This window comes from Acipenser ruthenus, chromosome 19, assembly GCF_902713425.1.
Source record: "Acipenser ruthenus chromosome 19, fAciRut3.2 maternal haplotype, whole genome shotgun sequence".
Classification (NCBI taxonomy): domain Eukaryota; kingdom Metazoa; phylum Chordata; class Actinopteri; order Acipenseriformes; family Acipenseridae; genus Acipenser; species Acipenser ruthenus.
Genome location: NC_081207.1, coordinates 26,126,042 through 26,146,116, shown reverse-complemented (window position 1 = coordinate 26,146,116; position 20,075 = coordinate 26,126,042). Strand labels below are relative to the sequence as shown.

At 36.6% G+C, this 20,075-nt stretch overlaps 2 protein-coding genes and 1 pseudogene across 2 annotated transcripts in view; 2 read left to right on the top strand and 1 right to left on the bottom strand.

The window, feature by feature from the left end:
• Nucleotides 1-245: 245 nt before the first annotated feature.
• Nucleotides 246-7,471, bottom strand: LOC117424669 (thymidine kinase 2, mitochondrial-like). The gene is made up of 10 exons (XM_034041273.3): nucleotides 7,206-7,471; nucleotides 6,598-6,635; nucleotides 6,175-6,249; nucleotides 5,400-5,453; nucleotides 4,741-4,830; nucleotides 4,290-4,363; nucleotides 3,858-3,946; nucleotides 3,406-3,485; nucleotides 3,220-3,300; nucleotides 246-2,819 (listed from the first exon to the last, which is right to left on the bottom strand). Exons 1-10 carry the CDS (start codon nucleotides 7,375-7,377, stop codon nucleotides 2,709-2,711), a joined length of 864 nt encoding a protein of 287 aa, XP_033897164.3. The 5' UTR covers nucleotides 7,378-7,471; the 3' UTR covers nucleotides 246-2,708.
• A 625-nt stretch (nucleotides 7,472-8,096) lies between these two features.
• Nucleotides 8,097-20,075, top strand: part of LOC117424673 (CKLF-like MARVEL transmembrane domain-containing protein 3) — a 16,809-nt gene continuing 4,830 nt past the window's right edge. Inside the window, exons 1-6 of the mRNA XM_034041276.3 lie at nucleotides 8,097-8,214; nucleotides 10,607-10,757; nucleotides 13,412-13,567; nucleotides 19,164-19,319; nucleotides 19,499-19,594; nucleotides 19,877-19,985. Of these exons, the coding sequence (XP_033897167.2) occupies nucleotides 10,731-10,757; nucleotides 13,412-13,567; nucleotides 19,164-19,319; nucleotides 19,499-19,594; nucleotides 19,877-19,985 (544 nt within the window). The 5' untranslated portion in view covers nucleotides 8,097-8,214; nucleotides 10,607-10,730. The remainder of the gene's footprint in view (nucleotides 8,215-10,606; nucleotides 10,758-13,411; nucleotides 13,568-19,163; nucleotides 19,320-19,498; nucleotides 19,595-19,876; nucleotides 19,986-20,075) is intronic.
• LOC117974076 (chemokine-like factor) lies at nucleotides 8,155-10,717 on the top strand (annotated as a pseudogene).

The following is a 20,075-nucleotide window of genomic DNA, read 5'->3' as shown; positions in this document are numbered from 1 at the left end:
CTACTCCCATTATTTTAATATCATTTAATTTCATTTATTAACACCTGCTCTTTCCATTTATAACAATTTAGGGTTTAAACATTTTTAGCAAGTCCATCATTATCAAATATGACATTGTTCACTGTAACACAAAAGGTAATAAATGAGAAGAAGAAAAAAAAGCATTAGAATTTAACCTTTTGGATGGTATCCTAGCAATAAAAAATAAGCAGATGAAAGGGCTTTTGACCAATTACTTTATTTAAAAAAAAAAAAAACAGCAATAAGTTAACAAAACTTAAATAAAAACCAAAATTAATGTTAATAAAAGTGTTCGGGTATATAAAGCTGTAAACACACGAAAGACAAAAGGAATAAGGTTTACAAAATCCATAGAACAGTTGAGCTGGAGACATACTTGCAATAGATGCTCACAATTTGGGGTTGTTTTCTTTTTTGTGAAAATGACAGCAGTTGTCTCAAGGTTACCATGCAAACATTAATAAAGACAGACTGGTACCTACATATCACCACATCCAGATAATATCTCTCAGTAACCTCAATTTCTTAGCCATGATTATTCACAATGGGATAAGCACATCTCTAAATATCAAACATGTTATGTATTTAAACCTTGGAGACTAACCAAGAGTATTAGATAGTTTCTACAGTAGTATTCATTAGTAAGAAGTAACTATAATATGGAAGAAAAAAACAGTAATTAAATCTGATTTAAATTAAATATAATAAAGCATACACTTGACAAAAAAAGTCAGAATTTTTATAAACCAGTTTTAAAATGATAAATACATCTGCTCTTATCTTGGTATTGTGTAGCTTATTTTTAATGTAAGAGTTACTTAACTGAATGTTTTAGGGTAGACTATTTCTACAGTCTGGTGATTCATCGTTTGGACAAAATGTGTATTCTTTTACCCATCTTAATACTATGTTTGGAATGTATTCACTCTACAGTATCAATCTTGTCCACACAACACAGAGGATGCATAGTTTACATCTACTGTGTACAGACAATGTCTTTATTCTTCACAAATTACAATAAATAAAGTCTAAACCAACAACAAAAAGTCTACTATCTGTGTACAAAAGTACAGTAAACATTAGTTAGTCAAGAAAGTACCAGGTCAGCTTAATCATTTGTTTAAAGTAATTGTTGCTAAAAAAAACATGTTTTCACAAATCTTACTTGTTTTGCACTTCCGTTGGCTAAACAGGTCTCAACTGTGCAGCTTTGAAAGAAACACATATACTTTCATTTGATTTCCATTACACAAGAGTAGATGTTAAAACTTCATGCTGATTTGAACTCGGCTCTCGCCAAGATAAGCGCCAACTAAGATGTAGCTTTACAGAAAACTAATGTGATCCATCTGTATCTCTGTCCATTTGCGTTTCTTTCCATATTATGATGTAGATATCATTCTGTCTGGTGTTGATTGCTGAAGTGTAATGCTGGCTCCAGGGATCAGCTTATTTGCCTCCCTGGCGCATCAGCACACACAACGGCTGCGATGCTGGCTCCGGGGATCAACCACAGTGCGGTCTCCCCAGCGCATCAGCATGACAACCGTCTGGATTGAGTGAAAACAATATCTGGTACTACTTTAGGTTAAAGGAAGCTCTCCTTTTCTAAGGCTTATTCTTGGGGTTATCTGATTGCATTTCCACTTCCTGAGTCACCTCAGCCGTATCTTCTGGGTCAAAGCATATTACTGGCCGAAATCCTGCCAGTCAACTGAGGAAGCAGCTGGTTGGTTAGGTAGTGCAGTACCAGAGATCATTTTTTTTTAAATGTATGTTTGCTAAACCCTGTGTTTTTCAAAACTGCACATCTAATGAAAGGATATGCATGGAGGAGAAAATGTATGAAACTAGTATGTTAGCTACAATTACTTTAACAGTAAAACTCTAAATAAAAAGTTCTTGAGATTCCCCACTAAGATAACATTAAGATAAAATGCTAGCCAGTTGTCTAAATGTTTTAAACTATGCAAGACAGATCTCCCTGAGATCAAGACATATGTCATCTTCCTAGCTTCAGTTACTAAAAAAGAGTAACACTGCAGAGAATGTTCTATTTTTTTTCTAAATGATTAAGCAGCAAAACAATCAAGCTATTTCATAATATGCAGCACAGCGGTCCTTTTAAAAGAAATGGCATGTCTCAATGCCAAGAAGTTGTCCCCAATACATGTCACTACTGTGTTCCTGCTCTAACAGCACAGCTGTGGAATAAGGGCAAGGTAGCTGAACCGGTGCCCCTGTAAACAGGTTAGATTAGTGCACTGGCGCTGTCTGACTCAAACATTCTGCAGTTGTGTTTCCATTGCCAAGTCTTAACACACTTAGATGCATTCTTGGGCTGTATTTTCTTGAGTAAAACATACTCAACTAAACGTCAATTGTCTGGAAGTCTCCATCCATGGCATATTTACGCAAATGATACATAAGCAGTTTATAAATAATCATGATTTTATAAATTTGCCTGTAATATCACCATGTTTTGCTCAGTTAGCTAAGCTGCCAGCTCAGTAAGGCCGTTATGCTTTAGGTCCTGTGAGCTGGTGCTTCTCATTAGAATGGTTTCCAGAGCATGATTTTGGACAGTAGGAAAAAATAGCATATAAAAGGGCATTAGCTCTCCTTAAGACCCTTGTCCACCACTATGTATATTTCTGCTGCAGCTATGCAGTGCTGTGGGACCCAGTCTATTGCAGGTTATGTCCTTTGAACTGCCCGTTGCTGGCTGTCAGTATCCGATATCTGTTCTCCTCGTACTGTTTCAGCATTGTCTGGAGGTCATGATCTGCTGGAATAACCTACAAAACAAATACAAATGTTATTAAAGAGGTCCACAATATGGTCCCCAGTGGCACATCGGGTAGAATCATTGAGCTACAGTGACTCCTACTGGACAGGAGGAGACTTCATAGGTTGGGACTTGCCTCCAGGGTTTGGTGGCTCCTAAGTGGGGTGCAGTGGTGTGGCAAAATCCAAGTTGGGCAATTCAAATTGAAAAATGGATAAAACATTTATTTACAAATTATTTAAAAAAAAAAAAAAAGGTGCCCCATTATAATTAAAAATAAATGATAAAAACCCTTGAGGAGAGGTATCTGAAATGTAAAGGATTTCCTTCCTTTGACAAGACATCCAGTACTGTTCAAAGATCAAATAATAAACACAACATGCTGTAAACAATATCGCTTGGCGACTTACGAGGACAGGAGCCGGGACTTTATACAGCGTCTGTTTGATCAACCAGTCTTCATACCTCTGATGGACAGCTTCCAAATACTCCTTTAAGAAAAAAAAAAAAGAAGAGCAATGAGAAGGGAATTGATCAGGTCAGACCCACAGCGAGGATACATCACTTCAGTCTCAGGCTTTTTTTGTCCTATTTACCAAAGGAATAACTTTCTCCTCTTCTCTGCACCTCATCTTCAGTCTCTCATAGCACTTCTGGGGAGAGGTCTGGAGATACACTGCTCAACAGAAGAAAAATGAAACAAGTTAACAAGGAAAATAACTAAAGTAAATGTACTAAAAAAAGTCCACGTCCCTCTGAGTATGCCCACCACAACATTAAAACTGTCTTTCAACAGGGAGATGCAGCTGGTATATATTGAAAAGCAGGTTTTGCATCTCTATAACAAATTCCATATCTTTTCATAAAGGGCAAATAAAAAAAATTAAAATGATGTTCTGTCAACTTTTACAGTAACTCTGTAGTTACATAATCTGAGTTGCATACAGTTGCATGTGTATGTTATGCCATAAGCTATCAGTGTAGATGTACAGCAACTGAAAAGATGTTTGTAAAGTGTATAACAAGCTGTTTATGTGAGGGCACTCACCAATGAGATCCAAAGGAATGTCAATGTTCTTCACAATCCATTCAAACCACTCAGTCAAAATAGCAAAGTCTACCTCAGGCATTTTCCCACTGCAACACAAGAACATTTCAGTATTTGTGCTATTTTAATGGCACAATTGTTACATTTCCTATTATGAAAGCAAGTAAATACATGATTATTGGTTCCAGCGCACCCCCTAGTGGACACATGAAAAAAATTAATCTAGATTTCTTTTAAGGAAAATGCACTGGAATGATGGGTTAATAAAAGTATTACATTTTAAAGTAAATTTTGATGAAAGAGATACAAAAATAGATATAATCAGATATAATAAGCCAACCTATTATAAAAAAAAAACAACTAAATATATATATTTAAAAAAAAAAGTTTTTTAAAAAGTATGACAGTTGCATAAACAAAACAGTGTCATACCTTTTGTAGAGATTTTCTACAAATATGTACTTAGCACTGTAGATAGACCTCTCCATCATTCGAACGGGAGACATCTGAAGAATGGATTACATGGAAAGAAAAAAAGGTTTTAAAAGTTCTGCAATGAAGAAGAGAAGGATTCTGAGGATAGACCTGGCATTACTGAAGTACAAAGGTCATCGTATGGAGGTTCACAAAAAAGTGATTCATTATGATCAAATTCAAATTTAAGCATGCTCATCTACAGAAATTCATGTATTTCTAAAATGTGTATAGAAATAAAAAATATATATATACTGGATTGTACCCAAACAAAATCTGAAAGTAATTGAAGAATTTGAGTTACCATTTTTTAACCAAGTTATTAACCACTGTGTATTTCAATAGTTAGCTCTTGTGCATGTAACAAGTTAAACACATCTTCTTGATGGTTGAAAGTGCATAGACCTACTATGGGTGAGATGTGCTGGTCAAGCATGGTCAGCTGCACGTAGGTCTGCAGGGTTAGTCCCCAGCGTTGAGGGTCCTGGTACATTAATCCCTGGTACAGCAAGATAGGGAATAATGTTATTACTGACAGCAGGTCAGACAGAAGCAGGTGAGAAACAAAATGATCAATTCCCAGCAGGTCTGGTTCCATTTCATTCTCATTGATTGAAGGTTTCCATTTGACTCACAACACAGCTCCCAAACAAGAGTCAGATGTTTTAATTACATTTGAAATGACTGTGTCTTTTGCCTTCAATACAAGTTATTTACACAAGCAGCGTACCGCGGTATTACACAGTACTGTGTATCATGAACCAGATAATGTGCTTGATTATATTAGGTAAACACATTTTTGGTTAAACCTAAATAATTTCTTGATAACTTTCACTAACCCCAAAAAATGAATATTTATGCGTCTAGTGGTTTTGTTAATAAAAGCTAAGCCCATGTTTCACAGAACATTATTATGGCATGTTACAATACAGTAATTGAGTTAGTCAAGATTAGTGCTCAGGGTATATATGTTGGTACTGACACTATACATTTCTTAATTACATCAACATGACTTTATCGTGTGAAAAATGATTTCTAAGTGCAAATTGTAGTTGTAAATGTGCTTACGAGTGGATTGTGTCCTCTGACGTTCCTCCATTTAGAAATTGGTTCTGTCAACACCTAAAGGAAAACACATTTTTTTACTGTATTGTTTATCGACCGTATATTTGTGGGTGCCTTTTTAACACTGGTCACAGGTTCGGATATACTGGGACAATTTGCAAAGGAGAAAAACAGCAGTGTGGAGTAGTGGTTAGGGTTCTGGACTCCTGACCAGAGGGTTGTGGGTTCAATCCCCAGTGGGGGACACTGCTGTTGTATCCTTGAGCAAGGTACTTTACCTAGATTGCTCCAGTAAAAACCCAGCTGTATAAATGGGTAATTGTATGTAAAATAATGTGATATCTGTATAATGTATGTAAAATAATGTGAATCTGTATAATGTGAAATAATGTAAAAATGTGATATCTTGTAACAATTGTAAGTCGCCCTGGATAAGGGCGTCTGCTAAGAAATAAATAATAATAATAATAATAGTTTTACAAAACTAGAACCAAACAACCAAAAAATAGAATTTTGGGTCTCTGTAAGAACTCTGAATTTCTTTGTTAACATGGAATTGTCTTGAAGATTCATTAAAAAGATGGAGTAAATAAATGTTTTGACAATGTGCCCTATTATTCTCAGCGAAACTATAGGGGTAAAATGACCTGTTAACATTCATTCCTATAGTGAGGACTGTACCTCACATTAACTTTTCCTTTCCCTACAGCCAGACTGTGTTCTGTGTACTGTTCCCAGGAAACGTTTGAATCTAGACAAAAGAAAAAAAACACATTACCTCAATATCGCAGGTTTTGCTAAAGTATTCCAAGCAGGTGGTCTTTCCACTGGCAATGTTCCCTTCTATGCACACCTGCAAAATATCACGAGCCAGCATGATAAAAGACCCTATCACAGTCATTACTTTTCATTTACATTGAATATCTAGTCAGCCATATGAAATGCAGTATCTTCACTTTAACAGTAACTAGATGGCAGTCTTTCACATTTCCATACTTTGGACATTTCTGAATGCAGTACTATACTCTGGGACAGGTTGTGTATTGTAGTTTCCACATCTAGACAGACCTCTAACACCAGCTAATTAAAGTTTTCTTTTTCAATTGTAATACAATGTACACATTCCCCTTTTCAAAATAGTGTTTCAGTACAATCATGCATGTACATTGATATCTTTTATCCAAGACTGTAATTGACTTACAACTGACTTTCTCTCATCTCCGTTCCGCATCAGTTTACCTGTCATGAAAAGGCAACATTGTTAATTATCTATTAATCCGCAATGTAACTGAAATTTCTAAATTCAGCAGCTGATAGCCCAGGTGTGGTTAGTGTAAGTAACCGAGTGGGTAAACTCTACAGTGGGTTGATAGTACTGTGGGTGCTCGGTTGGCAGGTGCTTCTGAATCCAAGACTGCACAAATTTGTGATATTTCACAAAGAGTCTTCTCAAAAACAGTTACTCCATGTGTTGTGTTTTACCATTTTAATCACTTTGAATACCCATGACTAACTAGTGGCATGTACTGTAGGTTACTACATGGTTCTATATGAATTCCATATGAGGCAGACACGCCTAGCATTATTGACATGATTGATATTGTTGTATTGTTACCCAACCTGTCTGCACCGACAGCATTCCGTATTTAATAGACAATGACTGGGGGAATAAAGGGAATAGAAACCGCTGATACTACACAAGATAATCACATAGGATGCGCTTTAAAATAAAGCAGACGTAATATATATATATATATATATATATATATATATATATATATATATATATATTGTATTTGTTGCACCTACTTGTATAAAGAGTTCCAGTGCTGTACAATCGTCTCGTCTGATTCATTTGCTGGGAATGATACGTGTGTTTTGGTTGAGTAAACCTGAGACTGCTCTGAGCAATCAGTCGTTCTAATGAACGATGGACCAGATGCGTCCAGTTTAACGTAATTAACATTTTAGAAAAGGACATGGTCCCAGACTTGTTACACTGTTTTAAATAGCTTCTACTAAACTATCTGATCTCTGCACTGGCCCATTGCTGACGTCGATTTAGTTTACTTCCTTCTGTCATAGAAACGCTTCCTTTCGCAAGCGAACTGTGGGCTGTATCAAGCGGTGACGTAATATTCTCTTAAAAAGACACACACCCGTTTAAAGAGCTCCAATATCTGGACGAATCAAATGTAAAATAAGGTACCTATATAACCCTTCCAGCAATTAAAATCAAAGATCACCACAAATCGTATTAATCATGAGGCACATACTGTAGATGCTTTACAATATCGTCATGAGATTATGCTGTAGAACTGTACTTGTATACTATAACACACGATTGTATTGATGGGCTGCTGTCTCACATAACCGTTTTGTTTTTTTGTTTTTATCAAATTCAATAAAGCAACATCTCCATGTTACAAGTCAGTTTCAGTCATGATATGTAAGAAAGTCAAGCAGACAGACATTATATTACACAAAGAATAGTTTCAAAAGCAATCACTCTTTTTTCAGTGAAATTGTATCACCAGTTATGGTGGTACAATATACTATCATTAAAGCAAAGTTGCTATACTTAGCAGTTCCTGACAGTTGCTCATGCAATGGGGGAAATTGTGCAATCAAGAAGCAGAAATAGCAAACCACATTTTGCTTCTGAAAGAAAGAAAGAAAGAAAGAAAGAAAGAAAGAAAGAAAGAAAGAAAGAAATACATTTGTCCATATACAATACCTAAATGGTTATAAATTCATCATGGAAATCGATACGGTTTTTCTCAAATCATTGAAGGGTGCTCTAAAGATTGTAGAGATGGTAAGAACAACTCATCTAATTTCTCTTGTATCTGGGATGACAATGTAGAGCCTTTTTTAGTTCTGCCGTTTTCCAGTTGGGAAACCCCGGTTATGTAAGTGGGTTTTGTGTTTACTTGTATACTATTAGCACTTTTTTCTCCGTATTGAAATCCAGATAAAAGATGTTACTTTATTTAGTGTGCTGTTCAAAAAAAAAAGAACTGTGCAACTGTGAAAATAAGAAGACAATTGACATTTTTCTAGTTCACTGTTTTGTAACATTTATCACTGTGAACCAAGCGGATACATTTTTCTGTAAATGAGGAGTTCATAAAGGCATTGGCATACCAGACAGTAGATTAATTACAGGCTACCCTAAGAATTCACCAATACACTAATGCTTTGTGCATATAGGTAAGCTGTTTCTCACATATTTTCACACATAATGCAGGGGGAGCGTGCACAAAGAGCGCTGCCCTAAATGGTATTATTTTGGAAAACATTCAAGCTCATCTGGTGAAATTGCATCACAACGTTTCTGACATTTCAGAAGGAGAAAAAAGTGGTGGGAGTGCATGTTGGCAACATTTAAAACACAATAAAAATATTTGCTGTACTAAATAAAATAAAAAATAAAGAAATGTTCGCTGCACTCTTCTACTTGGTGTTCCTCTATACAACGGAAATCTCTCTCTCAAGGTGTGAAGTTGTAAAGAAATGTTCATTTCCTCTGTTCTATCATTTTAGAGACAAAATGTCAGAGAAAATAAATTGACCGTAAGGCTAACTTCTCTTGCTTCTCTCTCTTTCCTCTGTATAAACTAGGCCCAGCTGGGTTAAAAGGAAGTTCTCCTGTCACACCCACTACTGCCGTACATTAGTCCTCAGTTCACAATTGGCTTGGGCAGAACTGTCCCCATCTGCAATAAATACATTTAAAGACATGGCATGTAGCTAGATTCTCAGAGCTCATTGGTACTATTTTTTTCAGAAAGGGAAAACGCACCCAAAAAAACAGAAATCAAACACCTAATATTGAAATTGAATTTTAGTCTACCTTGCACAGAGGTCGATTTGGACTAAATAACTTTGAGAGTCTATATGCTGTATTCCCCTGGACAGGGATGTTTATTCTTTCCGGGTGACAAACTTCATCGCGTTTATTTGCTTTGTGACTGTCTCTGGAACTGCTTCCTATGTTGCTGCTACCTGGATGGAGATAGTCATCAGCTTCCTCTTCCTCTTGTAACTGCTGAAGCTCAACAAAAAGCTGACACTTTTCTTCTGGCCCCTCATTGTAAGACACCTGCTGGTTTTGTTGGGTTTTTAGGGCTCATGAAAGGCGAGGGACAATGGCACTGGCTACAGTCATGGACACCGCCAGTCATTCAGTCCTGTGTCTCTCTTAAGTAGAGACAGCCATTTGTGCTGAATAGTGCTAAATTGTGTGGTGGTTTAGTAAACTAATGTCATGAAACGTGAGACAACCAAGCTAATTTCACTTGTGTGACCTTAACTAGATTCCTCTGAGGTAAAAGACCTGAGGTGAAATCTCAAAACTTTCTATCACCAATCAGGAAGCTCCATTGCATGACCTCGTGAACATTCAAATAGAACGCTTATCTTTAAAAAATTGAAATGGAATGAAGAAAAGCATTGAAGAGGTCAATAAATCTGTGAATTAGAAAGTTTTACAATAATAATAATAACAGACTTTACTAATTTCTAATCACAATAAAACCCTGATTATCGCGCATTACCTTAGTGGTTGAAACTACTGTACCAGACGAAAATTCCCTCTTGTCAGTGTTCTATTCCTTAACAAGAAAACAGTGAAGGAGCCAGCCGCACGCACCACCTGTTTCTAAACGCCTTACTGTATTTCCATGACTTTTGAAAATGACACACTTTCGCCTATATTTTGTAGGATATCTTCAACTCAGTTTTTGCAGCAGTCTTCATGTTTATTATAAGCCTAATTGCTGTCTTCAGCGAAGGGAACTTTGGTTGGTTGGGTACGTCTTAGACACCTGTATTTGTCTCCAGACATAATGTCTTAATACATGTTCCTACCTTTAATGAGTTCGTTAGGGCTCTTTTAGATAAACTGCTCTTTTTAAATGCTTAGATGAACTTCATTTCCTTGCCTCTGAAACATTTCTTAACATATAAAGACCCCGTGATGGGCTGTTTCCACTGACTGTACAGTAGCTAAAACAACTGAGCAAACAATTCCAGTTAAAAGTATATCATATACAAACAGTTCAACTAATAAACGGTACAAACTCTTCATATCAACTATCACAATTGCGTTGATTAACTCAGGCAACAGTTTTATGGAAGATATTGCATGTTTACTCACCAGTCATACGGTGAAATGTCCTAATCAATGGCTCTTGTTATATTGGCAGATCATAGGTTTAATAGCAACAGGAATCTGGTGTATGAATGCTTACCTGCTCTTCAAGAAAGTGACTTTCAATCAACCAAGGAGTTCTGATAGCCCTGCTGGGGTATCATAGATACACAGGAGTGATGACTCAGAGGAAACTACAACCCGATGTATGTCTTTACAACTGTCTTTCTATCCTTTTTAGCTTATTTTCTATTTGTATTGTATTAAATATTATTAAATAACATATTAGGGAAGGGGGGCAGTGGAGTTATTAGTTACTAAATCTTTAAGGCAGCACATGACATGTTGATGTTGGTCTGTGGTACAATTTTCAAACATTATAAAATGTGACCTTTCAACTCTGCTAGCCCTACCTACTATAAGGGTCATGTCGTCACATGATTTGAATGGAATGAGGAAGGCTGTATCCATTGTTTTCATGCAGATTTAAATTAATCCATCAGACAAATCACCAAAAACCAAGGCACTCTTACAAACTTATAGGTAAAAAAAACCTTTATAATGGGGCATATCCTAAAACAGAATGTTAAAAATAGAACACGCAGCCAGCATGTTCTAAAAAGCAAACAGAGACTACTCGCACTGTACACAGTAGAAATGTGAAGTCTGCTAAATGTAAACTCTTTTTTTTTCACTGAATGTATTTGTTGGTATTAATATTAATCATGTTCTGTGATCTCATTTGTATCACTTATATCTAGTTGAAATACTTGTACAGTCACTGTAATAAAAATGAATGTTGCTGCGGCAGTCGTTCAGCCTACCTTGTAAATGTAAAGCTTAACATAAATAAAAATAAACACATATATAATATAGCGATCCTGGTTCCCGCAGGCAGGCGCATCCACACACAGGCGGAGGGCGGGCGCGAACCCGGGACCTCTCACACTAAAACATAGCACCGATACCGCTGTACAAAAGAGACGGCTCTTTTGTCCAGCGGTATATCGGGCTTATGTCTTTGTGTGTGATTACGTCACCTACCAGCCCTGCTGCTGTCTTCCCCTGTGCACGCTACACTATATATATATATATATATATATATATATATATATATATATATATATATATATATATATATATATACACAAACACACACACACAAATAGTAGCTATACTGTAGTCTGTGTAAAGTCTACAGGTATGTATATTTTAGAATTGTACAGCTGTTGTATCAGATATGTGTAGACTGTCATGCAGAGAAGGCTATTGCATTTAGATCAAATGTCTGCACTTTTATTTCAAAACTGGGAAGGACAAATAACTAGGTGAAACTGAATCTGTAGATCATCAATTCGACTGCTGGTTTGGGGAGGTCTTTGTTTCTCTCTGGTGGTAATATATATATATATATATATATATATATATATATATATATATATATATATATATATATATATATATACAGGTGGTGGACAAATAAATGGAAACACCAATGTAAGGTCACTTAATAGGGTGTTGGGCCACTATGGTATCCCGCCCTGTGGAGTTCTCGGCGGACCGTTTTTGATGAAACTGGCTGCTCGCGCCCCAGGTTGAAATTTGATCAGCAGTTGCTCGACTGTTTCGCCTTGCACTTCGAATTAATGCACGGATATCACGATCCTAGAGTATGCGCTTCCGCCCGCTGTTGCTCTTTGCTGACATCATCTTAGACACCGTTGCTCGTGAAACATCAGCAAGTTGAGCTGTCTTGGTCACTGAAGCTCCTGCCAAACGTGCCCCAACAACCACCCCTCTTTCAAAGTCACTGAGGTCTAGTCTTGCAGCCATGCTAGCCATAATTATAGACAACCGGGCATGTCCAGCATTTTTATACATGACCCTAAGCATGCTGGGATGTTATTTGCTTAATTAACACATGAGCCACACCTGTGTGGAAGCCCTCATTTGCCCAGGTGTTTCCATTTTTTTGTCCACTACCTGTATATCTACTTACAGATTCTGAAGAGGGTAAAACCACCCAGGTTACAGTACGTGTAATCTAAGATTTGGGGATGGATTCTAGGACTGAATTATTTATATAATACAAATAAATACAACTCATTTTAAAGGCTTTATATTTTTCTTAATTTTTTTCCTCCTTGTTTGTCAAAAAGGAGACACATTGTTGCAAGGTTAAAACGTCATTTTAATAGGTGTTTAATGCAGTGTTCAATGCAGTACCTGCAAGAGAATCCATATGCATGTTATGCTCTGTCATTAGCATCCTTGTCAAAGTGAGTAGTGTTTTTCAGTGTCATCTTTTACCACAGGGAAAACGTGTCACCTCAATTACCTCTTTCCAGACAGACCGCACAGGAAATCCATTTACATTAATGTGTGCTGTGTAGAGTGCAAGCTCATTTATATTCAAACATCGTATGAAGTATGTCTAAAAGTGAGGTTACGCAGGAAAATAAGTGTTGCTGCTTACATTACAAACTTTTCAGTTTCTCTCCCTCACACACACCTTCTAGTGAACTAAGTATACTTGTTGATTTCATTAGTTCTCTGTATAGCTAATTTGGAAGTCTTGTGCCGTCGTTCTGTACTTATGCATGCATTGTCAGATGTGTGCCGCGTGTTTCTAAGCGGCTGATAAAAACACCAAGCCCCCAGGCTAGTTTACAAAAAAAAAAATGCTCTGCTCTGCAGAGAGCCACTTCGCTTGCATCATTTAAAATCTAACTGTCTCCAGATTTGCAGAATGCAGATGTTGAACTTTTTTACGTTTCCGCAGTGTCATGATTTCCGTTTCCCCTCTTAAATTCAGTGTTAACAGGACCATTACAGCATTGTAAATCCGTTTGTTTTTTAGGCATATAACGACTGGTTTAGTTTTAAGACGGTCGCTGCTATGGGGGATATGGAATCACCCGACACGACAGCACCACGCCAGTCTGGAATAAGGGCTCTCCTCCCGGATAAAGCTTTTGTCATCTCGCGGAAAGGGCAGCTGCTTATTGCTGAAGTGGTAATAGCCATTGTTTGTATTCTTATATTTGTAGGTGTTATCTGTGATTACAGTACTCCCTTTGTTTTTGACTTTATAATGATTTGAAGTGCTTGTTTAAAAAACAATATTAAATAAGTACATGTTTAGCTACTAATTAATGTTCTCCCACAAAAAAAAAAAAAAACTTTGTGGGAGAATAAACGAAATATTGTATGAAAGTTTGAATTTATAAATGACCTTTTAAAAAACAATATGATTGTTGTTATATTAGCACGGTAGGTAAAATAATAGATTATTATAATTATTATTATTAGTAGTCGTAGTAGTCCTATTTAAGGTACGTTTGACAGACTACACCAGCTGCCAAAAGACAGCTGGAAAAAAAATCTAATTAGCACCCTTGAGGGTGCTAAAAAAGACGGACATTAACTAATTTAACAGAAAACACCTGGGGAAAAAAGTCTGTAGTCGTATTATACCCGTAATCTTAAAAATATTTAAAAGTGCATTGTCAGCAACTCATTCAGTTGGCTAGGCAGTACGTACCTACTTCCATGCTGAAACACAGTATAAATGTAGTTTTATTACTATCTCCACCGAATTGAGAGAATATCCATCACATTTCCAAGCAAGCTACTTGCCCCTCTATTCTAGGGAGGGGTGAGCTGGTAGGACACGGCGTCTGAATGGAAAACATACGTTTTAAACTCAGGGAGGCATTTCAAGTAAATTAAGTGGAAATTGCTCTAACTCAAAATGTAGTATATATGATAGAAGCACATTCTTCAAACCAATTAGACATATGCATAGTACTTTTATCACTCCTTCAGTGCTTTGAATTCAGAAAATAATATAATTTAAAAGTAACTTGGATAACGGTAAACATACAGTATACAAAGTTGTACTTTATTAGTTAACATCTAAGGAGAAAAACCAGCAGAAACTCTATATATACAGCTATATTGATATGCACACGGTTTTACTGTTTGACAGTTGTTGTTTTTTTAAATGACCCTTACTTAGTGGGCCTTTGTATAGACCATGTACTATTTAATAAATCACATACTGTTTAATTATAAACATAGGCCTGCTCTGTATATCACACCTTTCAGAGTTCTAAGAAGTACTCAGCTACTGTATTTTAGGTTACGAGATCAACGGCTTCATTTGTTTGCCTTATTTGAATAATAAGGTTGTATGTGACTGATGAAAGAGGTCACTATCAGTTGATTTTAATGCAGAGGTAAAGTCATGTCAACCGTTAAAAGCACTTTTTTTTTTTTTTCATTGAACAGGAAAAGCATTTTCACACATTACCCCTTGCTTCTGAATATAATTTGTTACTGTTTACATCCTGCTTCCTGTTAAAAAAATAAATAAATAAATAAACAGGCTTGAGTTTATCTTCAGTTCTGGGTCCATGAACTCATCTGCAGCACTAAGACTAAGCCAGGATTTAACCAAGAGTCCAGGAAGTCTTCCAGCTGTTTCATATCTGTGAGGCAGTGTCCATTGCAGCTTGATGCCACTTTTCCATTTCAAACAGTGTTACCTGGTGACTAAATTGTGTAACGTCAGGTGGACAATTGTTACTGCAGTACTAAAATCAAATCAGGTTATTGTTGAATTTGGCGTTGTTAAGCACGCCTGTAACCAATAAGACCAAGACGAACAGCTGTTAATACAAATCCATGCACTGTGATATTACATGGGGGAATTTTAAGGGCAGGAATTAATGAAGGGCCCTTACACAGTAAAGTACAGTACATGTACATTCTACAGTACATGTTAAATCGTGAGAGTCTATATAAAAAGTGCAGATGGGTAGTTTAGCTATTCAAAATGAATGCTTTATGTTTCTGCGACTGAATGTACATCATTTAACATTCTAGACACAGTCTCTAAATGAACATTATTTAAATACCCTCATTCATATCAAACCACCTGTCTCTCTACCTTAACCAACTCTTGAAGGAGCAACAGTTTTTTTTGGTTTGCATGCATGCAATACTGGTATAATATAATCATATGCCTTGGACAATGGTGCTGCTTGTAGTGATGGCTTCCACATGTCTTTTATAAAATAAAATAAAAAACATTTATCATTTAAACATTTAGTCTTTCATTTATGGAAGAAACCACAAAGGCACCATGAGGTAAGAAAAAAAAACATCACAGTACTGGGAAAACATGTTCTAAAACAACAGAGTCAGTGTCTAGCACATGGCCGGTAGCAGCTTAAAAAAAAACCATAGTCATTGGAAATAATAATGCTGCTTTAATTTGCTGGAACATTCAGTTTTAACCTTGATGGCCCCATTGAGAATAATAGGCAACTGTGAACGTTTTTGTTAGCATTTTAGTAACAGCATAAAACTTTTGCTACATGGCTAAGCAGTGTATTTTAATATAGTATGTAATTGAGTATGTTCATGTAACAGAATATTTACTCTCTATTAAACCAGTAACTGCACTATTTTACTATTTTGTACAGTTTTCTAAACAGTATTTATTAAAAAGCTTCTGTTTCCGTACCCAATGACTGTGTAGCATTAATTGTATTATTTCTGATATCAAATACATAGAATGCTTGCTGGTCATTTATTGTAAACTATTGGTGCATATACATCATCTCTAGGTAAGAAAGTCTTGCAAAAAAGTTAGCTGTTGAAGTGAAGCTTTATATGTCAAAGTGTCCAAGCATTATTTATGATGAAAAGCTTCCAGAATGGCCTTACTTGTCCACAATGCATGGATCCCATTCAAGTGGAAATAGGTAAGTGTGATTGGGGCCGCTCTAGTGCATCTCTTGCTTGTCACAGTATGGTTCACACGTCTGCAGGCTTAATCAGTCATTGCTCGTATCCAGTGGGAGTTGTGCTGCCTGTGGGTCATTTCCTGTAAACCTTGCAATTCCAGGAACGCCCGGGAGACTGTCTTGATGGACGCATTGGTTAATGCAGTCACCGCATTGAAGGACACAGTGGTCCTTTTGGTTTTGTTGCCTCAAAAATGTCATGAACACAACATTCATTCTCCAATTTTTTTGCCAGTGTTTAGACATAATACTCACTTTTCTCAGTGTTTTAAAAAAAGTGTGACTCATTAAGTCACTCTTTATGATCATGCTTGATGCCTTCCATGGACCCTTCCTTTCAAAATAGAAGCATAATTGTAAACATTTTAGATCTGTGTTTTCTGAACACGTCTAGATCCACAACAGCTTGCTGTATGGGTGAATTCATTAGGTTACACATTATCTGTCAAAACCTCTCTTGCTGAAGCTGAGAACGTGCACAGGAATATGTTTCACGTCAGGATTTACGACAGGCAGTTAAGTGTTTTGCACTGAAATGTCTCCATTGGGTGAGGCCCATCTCGTTTATGCTTGTGGATAGCAGCTTGCAGGGCTATCGTGAATACTGATCAAACATTTACTGGGGATCGTGATGAGGAAATGGAAACTTGTAGTACTGTTTTAGTAACCGAGCACTCTGATAGTTCAGATATTAGTAGTGGCTTGCTAAAACATTTGACACATTTCAGATGCTAAACTACATTGCTGCCTTTCTTGTAGTGTTTTCATGCTAGCAGTTTCTTTCACATTCAAAGTGGATAACGACTTTAGTACTGTACTCAAGTTGTTTTTAAATACAAGGGCACCATTTATCTTGCTTTGCCTTTAGTTTTGGTAACTTTGCAAAGAGAGGAAGCAGTTACTTGTGAGAGGTTCGGATGATATGACTACTTTACCATTCTTTAACACTATCACTGTGTGGAATTCTAGAAGTGAAAATGTTTCAAAATGTAAAAAAAAAAAAAAGTTGTTGGTCAATAAACTCAGATACTTCAGAATTTTGTTTCAAAAGACTATTATTTGAGATTTTATAAACAGACATGTTATTTGACTATTATTTCTGCAGACCTGTTAAGCAGGCCAAGTCTGCCTTCATAGTATTTTTTTGTATGACTTATTTCTGTATGTCACTTACCTATTTCATTAGGTAAAATTAGGTGTTGCAAAATTAGTTAACGCTAAAAGTGCATTCCGCAACAATTTAAATTAATTGAATTTAGACAGAAGACATGAGGAAAAAAATGGCCATTGTGTGGCTCAATAAACTATCCCTCCATTCATCCTTAATTAACTGGACCATATTTGAAAACAAAAGCAATATAAGATTGTAAAGACTGGTTAACTGTGCCATTGTATTAGCTACTAGTATTAAACCCAAGTTTCCACATAATTTAAAAATGAAGCCTTCAATGTAGCTATATTGTTTCCTTGGTTAAATAATGATATCATTGTTTGAGGCTGTGCAGCCTTCACTACACCACACAGACTGTTGGGGGTTATCTAGAAGCAGTCCAAAGAATAAAACAATGTTTTAGTTTTGAAGATTGTCTTTCTGACTAGTCTAGCTAAAGCAAGTGTTGCAAGACGCAGGAGATGCAGCATTGCAAGCTGTATGAGGGATAGTTTAATAGTTATGTTCCATATGAAAACCTACATTACTCTTATTCCTTTACAGCTTTTAATTGTCCCTCTTCTCTATTTACATTTCCTATTTTCTTTTGTTTTTTACCTATCCTAAAACTATTATCTGTCAGTTCAAACACTCACTCTATCCAGTAGACTTTGAAACATCTGAAGGTACAAGACTATGGATAATCCATTCTTTCAAACACTCTTAATCTATCTAAAGCTCTAAGAAAGTGAAGTAGATCCAGGTTTTCAACAATGAGGATATCACAGGTGGTGCGCATGTCATTGGTCTTATGACATGCCATTCTAGAATTTTGTATGCTTAGCCAACCAGAAGTTTGCGCAGCATAGGGGTGACCAATTAGAATAAATGTTGCTTCCAGAACCATGCATTAAATCGTCAGCCAATCATATTTGTCCTCAATCAAATCAGCAAAACCATCCTATGTAACCTACCAGGGAGTTGATTACAAAGCAGCACATCCACCCAGTTGGTTTTGGCCAACATACAATACAGCATGAGACAAAAAAAATGCTTTTACCTTTATTTTGATGTACTTCATTTTAAGCTTGTAATTTGAAAGGCATTATAACCTCCAAAGTGTAATCTGAAGATTATTTGAAGGTACAGAATAGCCTGTTGGTAATTTCTCACTTACTGTGCCCAAGGGTTGAACTGCACCAATGACATTAGTTAAACCTCCTAGTGGGTTTATTGGAGCTTGCGTTCATTATACTGTGCCAGGCAGCACTAGTGTTCACTTTTATATGAACATGTATGCTAGTAACATACATAGCTATTAATATAATAATAAATGTGATCACCAGCACTATGTCCACAGTAGAAACATAAGTAAGATGGTGAGAATCCAAACCAAGTCTCATCACAAGCAAATAAGCAATGCCTCCACTATATGACTCCGCAGGAAACCTTACAATCCTATTCGTTGGAGGTAAAATGAATTGAATGGATTGATCGGCTCAGTGAAGTCATGAAACAATGTGTGTTATATTGGAGGAAAAGAAGCTGCCGTTTTTTGTAAAGTAGCATTTTCTAAGACAGCTACGCTTACTGATCTGTACATCATGCTTGCTGAGATCATATATCGGTTTGTCCTCCTCTCCCAGGTTCTGTCCTTCATCTGCTTCATCTGCTTCGTGGCGTCCACCGCAGCAGCCTTTGTGACGGCGCCTCTCGTTGAATTCCTCTTGGCTTTTTTCCTGCTCTTCGCCTACTCCAGCAAGTTCAACGAGCGATTCAAGGGCTTCCATTGGCCACTAATGGTGAGTGCAGCCAAAAGGATGTCATTGCAATAGCCACCTACAGTCAGCAAATGTGCCCAATGTGTGTTAAATGATACTTTAAAGCCACCTCAATATAAAAAACTGTTTTTACAGTCTGTATAGGATACTGCACCTTTTTAACTGATGTTATTTTTAACATACCTTTTCATTTACCCCAGGATTTCCTGCGCTGCGTCAGTGCCTCTGTTATCTTCTTCATTATTTCAATAATCTCTGTTTCAAAATATATTGACGTAGCATCCAAAGCAGCTGGGGTGAGTACATGTTGATATTAAATAAAATGGGATTCTGTTTGCTGCTATGACTTCATAAAGCCCTTCTTATAAGTCCTTATTAAATGAAGAAACTGTGTGATTCTGGGTTTTACGAAACGTATCCTGCATTTGAAATACTACTGCATAAAACCACACAGCTTCGAACATTTGATTTTTAAAAGACCCTTACTAGCTTATTTCTGTATCGTGTTTCCCAGGCTGTGTCTTGTGCATCCAGATGGTATTCATATCAAAGTCTAGCTGTGACCTTTCTATTTACAGGTGTTTGGGTTCATAGCCACCATAGTGTTTGCATTGGATTTCTATGCCATCTTTAACGATCTAGCTAATTTTCTGAAGCAAGGCGACACAACGGAACAGCCTACCACAGGTAGGAAAGATTCAATGGCAATCCTCTTTTCCAGTTCTTGGTACTGGATGTAGTATGTCATTTCCAACTTCTTGCCAGATGTTAATATGT

Excerpts from the sequence above, each read along its gene's own strand:
- LOC117424669 (XM_034041273.3), bottom strand. The coding sequence starts at position 7,377 with ATGTCCTTTTCTAAAATGTTAATTACGTTAAACTGGACGCATCTGGTC. Across the intron at positions 6,636-7,205 it reads CACTGGAACTCTTTATACAA|GTAAACTGATGCGGAACGGA; the intron begins GTAGGTGCAACA and ends TTTTCATGACAG. Across the intron at positions 5,454-6,174 it reads GCAAAACCTGCGATATTGAG|GTGTTGACAGAACCAATTTC; the intron begins GTAATGTGTTTT and ends GTTTTCCTTTAG.